This window comes from Takifugu rubripes, chromosome 13 (assembly GCF_901000725.2).
Source record: "Takifugu rubripes chromosome 13, fTakRub1.2, whole genome shotgun sequence".
Classification (NCBI taxonomy): domain Eukaryota; kingdom Metazoa; phylum Chordata; class Actinopteri; order Tetraodontiformes; family Tetraodontidae; genus Takifugu; species Takifugu rubripes.
The window spans coordinates 14,115,599-14,130,250 of NC_042297.1; the positions used below are offsets into that span (position 1 = coordinate 14,115,599).

Below are 14,652 nucleotides of genomic sequence, written 5' to 3' on the forward strand. Positions count from 1 at the left end.
CGTGAAGACTCAACCAATGAGGAATTCAGGCAACATCTGCCGTCAGTTTCTCCCGTCTCATGTTGGAATATTTTGCTTCTCTCAGTCGTCACTGGCATCTTGCCGTTCACAGCTCTAATTGTCGTGATTACTTCAAATGAACACACACCACATTCCTTTCATTTCGTAATGAGGGGATCATCTAAACTTCAAGACATTCATGGTGCCATGACCACAGACAACCAACAGTTGACTGACACCTCCCGTCTTTCGCCACTTCTCACCTCCACAGTTAGATTTGCTCCCAGGATGTGACAGACATGTTGCTTATTAGGAAGCCACAGAATCGATGCCCACAATCACACATTTGGGCTGAGAGGCAAAAACCTGGAGCCCGATCTCATGAAACAGCAGAAAAAGCAACTGCTTTAACAGGAAGAAACCTTGAACAAGGTGGAGTTGAGGAGCAGAACAGTGCATCCTGCAGCTGCTTTAGAAAAAGCACTGTTTTCTTACAATTGTACATACTGTATATTCTGGTAGCAGTTTGTTTCTCAGTTGGATGCAGGTGGGTTTTCTACAGTTTAAACACGGTCGAACGGTTTAGCAGCGTATTCGGTTACAGAAGACATCCTTTCATCATCCCGATGGAGCAGTGTCATGTGATTGACAGCTGATAACTGCCGGGGTGGTGAAAAGCGAAAGGACATGCGACACTGTGGATCTGATATCTGTGTCACCATAGCAACACACACTAAATCATGCACAGGCTCACAGGTGGTGGACTTTAGACAGGAGTGGAGAGCCAGGTGGCGTGTGCTGGTTCCTTCCTGGTGACAAACGGATCCTCTGCAGAACAATGGTGAGATTTACACGTTTGACTAGCTGATGTATTTATTTCATGTATATTGGTACATGTTTACTGCCTTACCGGCCGAATAACGTCAAGTTCTTTCACCTCACAGGCTAAATTCTTCACTCCAGTTCAAATAAATGGTGCGTCTCTTTTGCAAGTTTTAAAATAAATATATATTTTTTTCTTTCTCTTTAATGACAATGTTGAAAGAACAACGCTAGTTTTATTTGTTCCTGTGAGCTGAAACTCATATGTTTGATCATTTGAGCTGATTTAGATTCAACTTTATTCATCTGGCAGAGTTCAAAGAGTGCTTTTCCTTATATGACAAGAAGCAAAAGGGCAAGATTGATGCCAAAACCCTGATCACAGTGATGAGATGTCTGGGTACCAGCCCCACCATCGGAGAAATCGAGAGACATCTACAAGTCCACAAAATCGGTGCCTCACCCACACCTTTTAACAACCAGAACATTCCTACAGGCGGTCTCATTGTGTTAAACTATGTTTACGTCCTGTACTTGTGTTCAGAAAAGAGTGGTGAGCTGGACTTCTCCACCTTTCTGACCATGATGCACAGACAGATGCAACAGGAAGACCCCGAGGCTGAAATCTTTGAGGCGTTTCGGATGACAGACAAGCAGAAGAGAGGTTTCATCCAGGCATCGGAGCTGCGGGCCAAGCTCACCACATTAGGAGAGAAGCTGACAAACAAAGAAGGTAAAATGCCTTGATGATCTTCAGCATGGCAACTGCAGACAAATGTTCCCTCAGTTCATCCGGTAATAAGATGAGGTTAAAATGAGTGAATGAATGGATTATTGTTAAAGGAAGTCAGCTGTCAAGGTGAATTCATCAGCCGTTGTCTTTGCCTCTAGTGGATGAGCTCTTCAAAGAGGGAAACATCAAGTCAAACGGGATCGTCAACTACAAAGATTTCACCCAGATGGTGACGCTTCCTCCCGTCGATTACTGATCGTCATTTCAAAGAAAAGAAACGTTTGCTTATCTAACATAAGCGCAGTTCTTAGAATAATATTCCCTCGGTGTCTCCTGCAGGCCTGATACAGCGGGAGGCTGCATCCCATAGTGAGATATCGAGTGAATATTATGAAGAATTTCTGTGATAATAAACTGCTGTAATAAAATGTTTTAAATTTGGAGTGTAGCAGGTTCCTTCTTGTTTAGGGGGATTGGGTACAATTGATTCATTGTTTTAGACCTGTGAGTAGGGTTCGTTAAAGGTCTTCTCTGCATCTTTGTGTGTGTGTTCTTGACCATGATGCATAATGAGGAGAGAAATTTGCATTTCACCTGGAAGGCAGGGATATTTCTGACATTTTCAGAGCGCCTGATCCATTTGCGTGAAAGCTGCAGGTGAACAGGAAGTCAATGATCTACTCACGTCAGCTCTGAAACCGAGGTGCTGCCCAGATAGTTTTTGGAGGTTCAGAGCTAATACGGCTCCTCCCCACCTGTCCCCTCTGCTGAATTTAATAACACAGGCGGCCACAGGCTCTGCCTGGAAAGACTGGATTTCATTAGTTATTCTTGATGTGCTTTTCTGTCATGGAAAACTGACCTGTGGCTCTACCAGCATTCACCTTTCTGCTGCAGGATAAGTGGTCGGTGCTGAGGGCCCAAACAGGGGACAGGTCCATCAGCGACAGGTTCTGGAGCCTCAGCTGCAAAAATAAAACATTCACCAAGATGTTGGGTTTATTTTAATGGTGGTGACAAATGCCTTTTTCACCCCGAGGAAGTCAGCATTACTGGCAAAATGGTCTATTTATATGGATACAATGTAAAACTGTGATGTAAAAATGAAATATAAAATGTTTAAAAATCAAGTCCTAACCATATAAAAGGAAACATAATTCTTGAAAATGATCAGTGTTAAAAATTCCATATTTAAGGCCTACATAAATCAGACACATGTGCTCCCTTTGCTTTCCATCTTAATCATTTACCAGTCTTCTGATATAATAAAAACATTTGGTTTTTTGTAAAGAAAATGTAAATAAAAAGAGAGACAGGTGAATGCTGGTGCAGCAGCAGCTGGTTCAACTATTGGGTGGAAAATACGACACGGATGCTGTCGCGATAGGTCAGAAAGAACAAAGCAGAAGCTGAACAACAGTTTTTATTCAACATTTTTTCTTAATACACCATAATTACACGTGTTATATATATAGACTAAAAAAAGAACCAACATTAAAGTAACTCAATCTGATGAATGCTTCTTTTGATGTGTTGGCGATTCAAGTGGTAAAGGCACTGGGCCCGCCAACACCATGACCTGAACCTTTGTCTTCTGTAGCACCGAGGAGTTCCTGCCGCTCCAAACCTTTTAGTTTGAATTTTATTTTCCACAATATGGATGTGAGTAAGCTCAATTTTCTTCACACAAGCTGCTGCAGAAGCTAAATAATCCGGCTGAGCGTCTAGCTGTTACTAGCTAATGTTTTTGCACCATTCGCAGCACATGTGACCTGAAGAAAGATGAAACCTGCCATAGCTCTCTCTACCTCAATGAGAATACAATATAAATGATGCGCACGCTGTACATTCATTTCTCTGCAAACCTTTGGTAGCTGTTATTGTACCGCAGCGATGTCGTTCAGACTGGCATGTTCTACATTAGAGGGAGGACATCATTTCATGCTTCTAAAATGATTATTGTTGCTCACTATGTCAGTGATTCTTCAGTATAATATGTGAAAGTTTACAACTACCCAAGTCTGCTAACATTCCTGAGAGTTGTCAAAATGTGGATGGTATTAAAATATGTTTTGGTCACTCCTTAATTTGTAGTTCATGTAGTTCCTTTGCTCTCAAAGCTAAGCTAATGCACTTTTCCCTCACCAGTAACCTGCTGTTAGTGGTGGTACTGGGTTACACTCCTTGTTCAGATGCTGTGCCGTGTGTAAAATTAGTGCACGTGAGGCATTTACAGTGTTCCCAATGAGCTAAAGTGAGATTACAAACAACGCAAAGGTAAAGTTAACAAAAGCATTCCAAATACTGGACTATATGACTTCAGGCTAGTGTCAGTATTGTAAAACCACATGCCAGTAGTACCAAAACAGTTGCCGTAGTTTGGCACGTGCTGTTGAGTGGTGACCTAGCATGCCCTGAGGGTCAGGTTGGTAACATCACAGCAGCTCTGTTGGAACAGCTATGGCTTAAATAGAAGCATAGGTGGGTTTATCAGCATGTGTCACAACAAAATAGCACGTGGTTGTTCTGACAGGAGACCCTGCTGCGTCTGTTCGCATAAAAAGATAAAAACGCTGCCCGAAAAGTGACACGAAATATTTACAATCTCATTCTTTGCCAAGAGAAGCTACGCTGCGTCACACTGGGAGTCCTTGGGGGTCACTTTGGAGCGGAATTAAATGATCATTTTTGTTCAGAGACAAAGAAAACCGGACAGGGCTCAGATTATTGAACATTCAACATGATGAATATGAGTTCAGTTCATTCGCTGAGTGGTTACTCCATTGAGCCTCAGTCGGCGGAAGCACTTCTGGCTTGCGGGGGGGGCTGACTGCAGGTTTTGCAGCACTGCGCTCGTATGTTGGGCAGTTGGCAACGTCCAAGCCAGAGGAGAGTCTTACAGAAGCGACTCGTCAGGCGGTCGCGCACACAAACGGGTCCTGGGGGAAGACAGGGATTTCAAGTCAAGGCAACACATAGAACAATCACAGGAACACTTTGGGGTGTTGGCCTTTTAGTCATGTGATCATGTGATGAAGCACACACTGCGGCGACTCATAGCCCTCATTAGCACGAGAAGCCACAATTGTACCTTTGAAAATTAGTTTGGGTGAAGCAACAACAAAATCAGCAAGTGGGAGCGAAGCTGCCCCAGAAGGAGATTTGATGACATCATTGTTTGGTTGAGTGGAAATTGCAAAGGATGAAATCAAATCAACTGGGAATTGAAGTTTCTCTGCCTCTTATTTCATGTTGGTGACCAGGTGACCCGGATCGTGGGTTGGATCTGCACACTCTGCGCTGAGCAAAGATGGATCAAAGAAGATCAAAGGATGGTTCAAACGGCTACTGAAGCTGCTGCCCGCTCACTTTTGGGCATCCACGCTAATGCTAGCAGATCAAACAATGTTGCAGATAAAATAGGAAAAATGTCTCCTGCAGCCGTCGCTTTCTGTATTTATTTTTTTTTATCCATAAAGGCTTTCCTGCATTAGAGGGTGCAGCCGTGGGTGGTTCACACAGATTTGAATAAAAATGTATCCACCACACTGATTTCTGACGGTTGAAGTGAACCCAGATTTTTTGACTTTAGTTCCAATTGCGCTCCAGAAAAAAACCTGGTAGTTCAGCTGTTCAAACAGTTTTTGTCCACTTCCTTCTGTTTGTTCCATCAAATGCTGTTTTCAGCCTGTCTCCTCTGACACGGCTGCTGAAAACAGCACCGTCTGACGTCAGGTACACTCTGACAGAACCTACAGAACTCACAAGATGAGTCACAGGTCTTAAACAGAACTAGAGGTTCTGTGATGTCTCTGGAGAACAGAGGCGCGCTACAGCTGCACTCTGTATGTAAATGTTCTTTTTTGCATGGTTGAGAATTCAGTCACACCATCTGTTTAGAAGATTTGCATTTGTTCTTTTAATTAATTATGATCTAATTTAACAAAGTGAAGCATTACTGAGTGATTCCCTACAAGAAACACCAGAATAATTCCTCCCTGTTAATGCAGGCGTAACGGCAGTAAAACATCTGTAGATCAAGAGTGATCTGCAGCTTGCTCCAACAGAAAAGGGCAGATAAAAGGTTTTTGAAAGGATTTGCCAGTGCAGCTTCACACCATTAGGGTTCAGCTCTCTCCTCTCCTCTCCTCTCCTCTCCTCTCCTCTCCTCTCCTCTCCTCTCCTCTCCTCTCCTCTCCTCTCCTCTCCTCTCCTCTCCTCTCCTCTCCTCTCCTCTCCTCTCCTCTCCTCTCCTCTCCTCTCCTCTCCTCTCCTCTCCTCTCCTCTCCTCTCCCCTCCCCACCATGTGAGTGCACGGGGTGCACGTACAGATACACATCAGCCTTTGTTCACCTCAATCAGAGTTTTCACATTATAGAAAAATGCATTTATGCAGCTACATTTCTGGACTTCAAGCAACAGCTTTTTGTCCTAAAGGATTAGAATGGACCCTGGTGTAGAACCAGCCGGCCCCAGAACCTCAACCTGATGTTTTTTTTAATAAACCCCCGTGTACAAGCCATGTGAAGAAGGAACCTGCATCATCTTCATATTGTCCTCTAGCACTATTCCACCTTGACTTCCTGGTGAGATATTAATTATCTGCAGCTTAGATATATTGTCAGGACCACAAAAGTGAAATCTATCTTGGTCCTTGTGAGTCTCACACATGGCCCGACACATGCCAGCCACTTTAGCTCAGCGCTGAATAGAAGCAGCCTCTGGTGCACGTTTGAAGCAGGGCCACTTGAAGATGATTTCACCTTAGAGGCTCTGAAAACACGAGCAGCAGCGGCATCGAATAGCACGTGACTACATGCTCGTCAACACTTAAAGTGGCAAAACGTGATCTGTCAACGCTACGTCAAAACACCTCGAATATATTGTATATTCTTACAGAGCCCAGGCGGTGCGGCAAGTTCCATTATGGACCTTACATACATGACTGTTAACTGAATTCATTTAAATGATTGACGTACAACCATCAAAACGTTTGATTCAAAAGTGCCTTGTGACAGATTTTATCTTGTCTTTTCCTGTGTCTAAAATGTCCAGCGGTGTCGTTAATTTCACACTGTCGTATCTTGCAAGCAACAATTTTATCCCATATTTTAGGGACTCGGAATGAACGCAGTCTAAAAATAATTACATAATGCAGCACCACAGAGAAAGAGGAGAAGGTCCATTAGGTTTCATCACTGGCACCACTTTTAAAGTGCTGCTCCTGAAGTGGACCAGCCTGTTTACAGAACCACCAGCAGACTCTATTAGAAAAAGGAAGACACATCCTGGCTTTAATGGTCTAGTAAATACAGTAAATACCTCTCTGCGTTGTGAGGACGGTTCTGTGGAATCACACAGGCCCTTTGTGCTGCTTTGGGCCCTGTTCAGATCTGCATTTCTGATGGAGTTTCACCACCAAATACAGGAAATGATTGCATTACTAATCACTCTTCACCTCTCAAAGCATCATACTTAGACATTCATGAGGAGCTAACCCCCAGACTGGGTCAGATCTTACGGAGCTCTTGGGTGGCGCGCCACTTCCAAACATTTTTCTTTTAATGGTAAAATTGGAGGATGAATATCAGAATCTTCATCTGCTGACTGGGAGGCGATGAAGCACATTTGAGATGGTTGAGAGGCACTCGACCAGCAAGACGGAGAAGATGAGGTTGACCACCTCTCTCTAACAGTCTCTGGATCTGCAGACTGAACATCACATTAGGATTTTGAACTCTATATTCCTTTTGGTTTTTATCTATCTTTTGCCGGTGTGCTAGTTATATAATTGCTGACTTTTGCATTTGTTTCCTTGTTTTTCCATTGTTGTCTGTTTGTGCCTTTTTTTTTTTTACTCCAGTGGGACCTGGTTGGTCTTAATAACGACCAGAAATATTTGAAAACTTTGCAATACTAATTGTTTTTATTTGAGGTTTTTTTTTTTTTTTTAAAGGTGTAGGATCACAAAGAACACTGTTTGTGCCTTCAAAATGTCAGCAGACCATCCTGTGAAGAACGGCACCCTATCAGATCAGATAAAACATAAAAATGTCAGTGACTGGAACGACCCGGACTGAAGAAAAGACTGAAAGAAGTGTTGTTTGTTTCATGATAATGATAGTACCGTATTGGCCCGAATATAAGACGACCCTGATTATAAGACGACCCCCTCTTTTTCAAGACTCAAGTTTGAAAAAAGACTTTTTGAACACCAAATGTCATTTTTATACAGAAAATAATTACAGTACATCTGAAACAAATGATTATATCTTCGACCCACTTTTCTCCAGATTGGCGCTACATTTCTCTATTTTCTGTTATCTCTTCTCTTATTTTCTTCTCTTTTCTTTCTTATCGCTATTTTTTTATTTTTCTTCTTCGTGCTACCGCTATTTTTATTTTTCTTCTTCGTGACAGGGGTTCGCTTTGGCCTGCGACGTTAAGTTCAGCATTCGCTTTAAATATATATGGCGCCATCTAGCGTTGTGAATGGGTATAATCTCTAGACCGCGAATGTAAGACGACCCCCACTTTTTCAGTCTTATTTCAACGCAAAAAACACCGTCTTATATTCGGGCCAATACGGTAATAGGAACAATTTTCTGTTGCTCCACTCAAATTTGAAAAATGCTTCTTGGCAACATGAACAACAAAGCATGCTAAAAGCTAAAAGCATCCAGCAAAGAAAGACATGTTTGAGTGTGGCTGAACGCAGCTCAAACCTGCGGGAACATCACGTCACGTCACGCGTGTGTTTCCCGGCAAACAAGCGAGCAGCCGCCTACGGTTCGTTGACATGTCTGCTATCAATGGATGCTTTGATTGCTCCATCTAAGTCCCTAAAAAACCAAGACTTCCAACATCTTTCTGTGTCCGGCTAACAAAGACGATGCGTTGTGATGTGGTGTCATGATTCCCGCCGACTGTGAACTTCAGCACAGTTAAGAGGATTTGTTAAAGGTTATTCTTTTTTTGATATCGATCACTTTGAATTGAATTCTCCAGGTCGATAACCTTGATTCACACTCTTTTCAGACTTTATTTAATTCTCTTCATCTTACAAGCTGGAATTCTTTGACATTTATCCCAATATTGCTGTTGGCGTGTGTAAACAGTCTGTCAGTATTAATGGACGCTGCAAACATCAGCTTATTGCTCCCTGTTCGACCCAGTTGAAGTCTATCAGGTTGACTGGTCACAGCAATCTATGACTATTTCCTGAATTCAAATGAGACATCATGATTTACGGCCAAACTGCAGCTATTTCACACTCTGTGATATTGGCTTCGTGCAGACAATCTCTCCATCTTTTACGCTCTAAAACCCACAGCCACTGCTAACTGCTCTTTAGAAGCATTGATTGATTGATAAAGTCTTGATTTTGACATTTTGTGTGCCTGCATTCACGCAAAACGTGTGAATAAGTGATTGGATCAGTCAGTTAGCATAAAAATGTCCTCATTGCCTATATATTCAGACAAACACTTAAATCTGGAGTAACTCACCAGACGAGGTCCTCTCACACTTCTGCACGTTGCACTTCTGTGTGCTTGCAGGCTGAAGGTCGTGGTCACATTTTGATGCATCCACTTCTGTCTCAGCCTTGGTGTTGATGCACTTGATGAGCCGGCGCTGCACTCCTCCACCACAGGAAGTGGAACACTGCAGAAATACGACAGGAAATCCCACACAAATGTAGTTTTCAATACCTTCAGGCTTTAAGGTACAAACTTTATATTTGTTTTCGTATTTGTGATGTTTTTAGACCAGACGAGGAAGAGATTAAACTGATTCTGTTACTCTAATACACACAATTAAAACAACAAATCGTCCCGCAGAAGACAGGTTGTAAAAACAAGCAGCGGCCATCAGGACCACCAAGATGAAGACAGAAGGTTCTGGATTCTTTGGATTACAAATACAGCAGTCATGACGCCATAATGCCACAGTGGTGCTTCAACTTGTTTTAATATTTTGTTGTTATGGTACCGTTTGATTGCTTCAAAATTAACAATCTCAGACAACATGGAGCAGATAAACTAGCAACTCTCCCCTCTTATCTTTTCCCTCAAAACAGAAACCAGAATGATACTATTAACCACTTTAGTTGGTTGTATAATAATTTAGAACCCGAGTTACAACCTTTAGAATGTACATTCCCTGAACGACGTCGAGGACATGATGAAATCTAATGAGTTCTTCCACAATTATTTTGGGAAGGAAAATGTGAGGGTAATGATGCCTGAAGCTTTTAGAGTTTTTGTATATTTGTGTGTGTGTGTGTGTTTGTCTATTTCATGTGTGCCAATGAGGGTGAGATAACAAGATGCTATCAATACAAAAGGGTCCTTCACTCTCTGAAATAAACAGATGAGCAAAATGAAAATCTTTGAATTGTCTTATTTTATCTTATCTTTTTTCACTGTAAACACTTAATAATATTTTTAATTAAAGTCGATCTATGGATGGTAGCCAGGAAGTTAACCGCAGGTGGAGCTGAGAAATCTCTCAGGGGTCCCATGTATTAACTTTGAATCGATACTGGCCTTTACATCAGATTGAGCAGTGCTACACAACAGAATTAAAATCCGTCGCCCATCAATTTCCTGCAGCTGCTGTCCTGATATCAGGTTAAGTTAAAAGTCAGACTCACCACACGTGACTGAGGTACTCAGACATGTTGACTGCTTTTACTTTACAAAGATAAACGTGGCTCTCTCACTGTGTCTGAACAGCACATTTACAGGTTTTTGAGCTCAAACCAAAAGACAGAATGATGACAAATACAGTTTCAGAAGGAGTGGAGGGGTTCTTTTCAGCTCCAGAGGCCTCATCTGCACAGAGAATATTGCTGTTTGGAAGAAATGTGCCTTGAAAGGGTTTTATTTAACCAAGCGTACAGAGGAGCAAAGAGCTGTGAGAAAACCACAAAACTAAAGGACCAGCGTGGAAGCTAATGCAGCAGCTCTGTGAGTGGCTTTCAGCCAAGAACACTCAAGGACATACAGTAAATGATCGATCCAAGCCTTTGTCCTCTGAGGAGGAAAAAAAAATCTTTGTCTTTGACAAATCATTAATTGTAGTTGACGCTCTTCAACGCCCAGAAAATTTAAGCGGGAGATTCTATTCTCTATTTTTAGATGAGGAAACTGCACTTGTATGCCTCGCCCCCACCCCCACCCCCCCAACAAAGACCTCCCGAGTTCTAGTTTCATCTCAATATTAACAATTTTAACAGTAATAAACGGATCAAACACAGCCATTTTCAAACAGGTTCAGTTCATTTACTTCAATATGGAAGCAAGCGCTCGTGTGTGTGCAACCGTGTGTGTGTGTGTGTACCTGTCCCCATGATCCAGTCAGCCATTGAACACACAGTTGGTTATTACATGACTGGATGCGGCTGGGTTGAAGGTCCAGATCACATCGATCCTCCTCTGGACAGGTAACTACACGCTGCTGCTCACCACCTCCACACACCTCAGAACACTGATCACACACACACACACACACACACACACACACACGGTTGCACACACACACACACACACACACACACACTAAATGATCGATAAAGTGAATTGCGGCCCTCAGTGTCGGGTCTGATTCATTTTCACACATGTGGGGCTGATGGAATTTCTAATCCACAACATTTCTGATAGCAAAACAGCTGAAAAGTGTCAAACTAAAAGGGAGGTGTGGTCAGAGTGTTCTGGTGCTCCATCATCATCATCATCAGAGAATGCACCACTTTCACATCCCGTCGAACACTCACCTGTCCCCAGGAGGAAGCGTACCAGTCCAAACATGGTTGAAGGTTACAGGACAGGTGGGTCTGAGGCCTGGAGGACACAGCTCGACAATGAAAAGGTCGCAGGGACCTTTCGTCCCGCATGTCGATACATGTGACTTCCCGTGTTTTAGCACCACCCCCACAGTTCCTGGAACACTGGGGAGAAAACACACATGTTTTTGCAGGGGTTCTGAGTGGTTATTATCTCAGAATCAAAGCAGTGACCCTGGAACAACTGTGTATATAAAAGGAGGTAGGTCAAATATTCAGCAGACTTGATGGACAGAGATAAACACTGCAACGAGAGCGGCCTGCCACCCACTCGTTGTGTGGTGAATGGTCTGTTCTATACATATATATATATGTATAGTTTTCTCCCATCTCTGCCATTCTATTGCATGTCTGCAGGTCATATACAGAAACATGTTGAAACAAAAGCCTCACCTTACTCCATTCTTGGACTTTCCATGAGGCGCAGGGCCGTAGGTAACACCGCTGGGCTGGGGCAGGCCTCTTGGCCGGGTCACAGTCAGAGTCAGAGCCAGAGCTGCAGGATAAAGCCCTCCAGATTGCCCCCAGACCACAGCTGGTGGAGCACTGTGGAAGAACAGGAGAGCTTTCAGCCTCTTTCACACAGAGGAAATTCTGAGAAAAAGTGTGATATAGAGCAATGGGCGGACTCACTGCACTCCAGTTTCCGGTGATCCAGTAACCCGAGAAAGTGCCCTGAGGGGAGGCTGTAGTTTGGACGGATGTTGGCAGCAGAGTCGGCCAAAAAACAGCGGGACGTGTAGATGTTGGGGGGTCTGGATGAGCTGAGGGAAGCCCGATGCTTCTCTCCGTCACCATGACAGGCATCGGCGTTTCATCAAGTGCTTCCAAATCCAACCACGAAGCCTGGGGGGAGAACTCTGCGCCCCCTCTCTCAGCGGAGGGAGGCTCAGTCGGATCATATTTCCTCACAGCTGGCAGGAGGTCAGCTGGAGAAACCTGCGTGGCTCCTTCCAGCGCCGTAGGAGGTTCAGTTGCAGTTCCAGATGATGTGGAGATATCAGACGCCTGGTGGTTACCTGAAATTTGCAGGTAGGGGAGGGGGGTGGGCATGTATTCCTCAGAGAGTGAGGCAGTAGTGGGATTAAAGTCTGTGTCCCATGAATATCTACCAGTGGCATATGTTGGGCTAAAATCACTGTGATCTGAGTCCAAATCCTCCAGTATGAAGCCAGATGCAGACACGACGCTCTGACTGGTTGTCTGAGGTATTTCTGAAGCACTCTCATCCAGCTGGACAGACTGAAAGGTTTCCTGGTCTTCTGGAATCACAGTACTCTCTTCATAGTTATCATACACATACAGGCTATCATTCCCAACTGGAGCGCTCGTCAGTGTGTTGGGAATGCCAGAAATAGTTGTATGAGATGCGTCAGCGTTGACAGTGAGGCTGTCCTCTGTGAAACTAAGGCCATTTTCAACCTCTGGTCCGTTGGCATCCCTTGTTGGCACACTGAGATGGTTGTTTCTCTCTTCTTGTGTTTGTGAATGCTGAACTACGGGCCTGTGAGTGGGGGAGACGGGCAGGAGATAGTCCTCAGAGAGAAAGTCATCCCACTCCTTCGAATTCTCCGCTCCTGCGTTTCCATTGTCCCCCGTGGGGTCCAGGATTGTGTCTGCTATCTCCTCTCTTTCCAGTGGGAAATGGAGGGATTCCGTAGTTACCTTTGGAATCCCAGCGATCTCTGAGGCCGCCGTGGAAGACATCTGGGTTGGTCCTGCATCCTGTGGAACACCAAACACGCGGCTGCCCTCCACACCATTCTCAGCAGTTTCCTCCAAGTCTTCATGGAAGTTGATGAAATTATAATCATAGTAAAAATCATCAACCTGAACGCTGCTTTCAGGGAAGCGGCCAATATTTTCTATGTTATTGTGGTAGTGAAAATCTCCGAGGACATTGAGGTCGCTGGCAATCGGTGTCTGTGCCCTGGTGTTGCTGTATCTGGGTGGAGGTTTGAGATCAGATATGGAGTTGATTTCATTCAGAACATCATTGCTGGACCAGCCGCTGCCAGACCAGTCTCCATAATTATCCACCTCTTGTGGACAGTCTTGAATGGAGCAGATGGCAACAGCAGTGGGCTTCTTCTGTGGGTCACAGTCAATGCCCGTATTTCTGGAGCAGGTGATGTTACGGCGACGAACGCCGCTTCCACAGGTCAGTGAACACTGCATGGACGGAAAGAACCAACAAGTAATGCAAAGGGTTTATTTTATAACAATACCACCAGAGTTAAAGTAAAAACAGAGCAGCGATGGAATTTCTTTTTTTGGACCCAATTTCAAGACACTGTGAAATCACTTTGTTGGAAAACTTAATATGAATCCAGAGAAGAGGATAAATCTGAATTTGGAAACAAATGGCTCATAATGCTGGTCCAGACTGACCTTTGACCAGTTGCCAGCAGTCCAGTCGGCAGGACAGGGGATGTGTGTGTTGCAGGAGGACAGTGAGGCGGGTTTGGGCACGTGTTCACACTCCCTGGACGGCAGGGCTTTCTGCTCCTCGGCACTCACCGCCTGAATGCAGAGGACGGTCCTCTTAGTTTGGCCCAAGCCCCCGCAGCTTGCAGAACATTTCTGCCACTTGCCAATCCACCACCTAACACAAGCGGGGGAAAGAGGTAATTCATTGAGTGCAAATGGCCTCCCGGTCATCAAAAACAGCTACAATGGAAATATGTTTTCAACTGCACCTCTAGCAGAGAGAATGATAAATGTGACTGTTTTTACACTTGTTTCTGCAGGGAGCGTTATAGCTGCTGTTTTTACAAATGAAAAAATAATGAAGCATTGATAAATAAGATCCCGAGCGGCGGAGAAGCAGATACGCCGTATGTCATGTTTTATAAATTATTACTCTAGTGGTGTCAGTCAGACTAAATATGTCAGTGTGCTACCGCAATAATAGTGGGGGTCAAGTTCTCGATGGCTAGCAGGGACCGGAAAGCACATTACAGTGGTGGTTCAGAACCAGATAAACAGTCCAGACCAAGCAAGCAATTCCAGAGAGGGCACGGCAATAAATAAAAGCAAATAACAGTTTAAATTACTAACACAATGAAAACAACACAAAAAAAAGAAAAAAAAAGAAAACACAGGGGACCCTTAAGAAACAAAGGCCAGACTGAGAGAATATGAGAAGACAATCTGAGGTTGTGGCCATTATTTGCAGAAATAAATGAGGAAATGAGAAGTCCAGTGGGCAGAGCCACCAAGGAGGAGTTGATAAATGGGACACAATCAA

General features: G+C 43.9%; 2 protein-coding genes across 2 annotated transcripts in view; one reads left to right on the plus strand and one right to left on the minus strand.

Moving 5' to 3' along the window:
- The first annotated feature begins 689 nt into the window (after positions 1-689).
- Positions 690-1,878, plus strand: calml4a (calmodulin-like 4a). Its single transcript, XM_011609961.2, has 5 exons — positions 690-841; positions 945-975; positions 1,136-1,276; positions 1,367-1,555; positions 1,714-1,878. Exons 1-5 carry the CDS (start codon positions 839-841, stop codon positions 1,809-1,811), a joined length of 462 nt encoding a protein of 153 aa, XP_011608263.1. The 5' UTR covers positions 690-838; the 3' UTR covers positions 1,812-1,878.
- A 1,083-nt stretch (positions 1,879-2,961) lies between these two features.
- adamts7 (a disintegrin-like and metallopeptidase (reprolysin type) with thrombospondin type 1 motif, 7) overlaps positions 2,962-14,652 on the minus strand; it is a 41,981-nt gene continuing 30,290 nt past the window's right edge. Inside the window, exons 18-24 of the mRNA XM_011609963.2 lie at positions 13,794-14,007; positions 12,036-13,574; positions 11,796-11,948; positions 11,334-11,507; positions 10,901-11,047; positions 9,064-9,220; positions 2,962-4,494 (exon numbers count right to left, since the gene is read on the minus strand). Of these exons, the coding sequence (XP_011608265.2) occupies positions 4,346-4,494; positions 9,064-9,220; positions 10,901-11,047; positions 11,334-11,507; positions 11,796-11,948; positions 12,036-13,574; positions 13,794-14,007 (2,533 nt within the window). The 3' untranslated portion in view covers positions 2,962-4,345. The remainder of the gene's footprint in view (positions 4,495-9,063; positions 9,221-10,900; positions 11,048-11,333; positions 11,508-11,795; positions 11,949-12,035; positions 13,575-13,793; positions 14,008-14,652) is intronic.

Bases quoted from the DNA above. Each gene is read 5' to 3' on its own strand.
- calml4a (XM_011609961.2), top strand. The intron at 976-1,135 runs GTGCGTCTCTTT...TTCATCTGGCAG, and splicing joins CACTCCAGTTCAAATAAATG to AGTTCAAAGAGTGCTTTTCC. The intron at 1,277-1,366 runs GTGCCTCACCCA...ACTTGTGTTCAG, and splicing joins TCTACAAGTCCACAAAATCG to AAAAGAGTGGTGAGCTGGAC.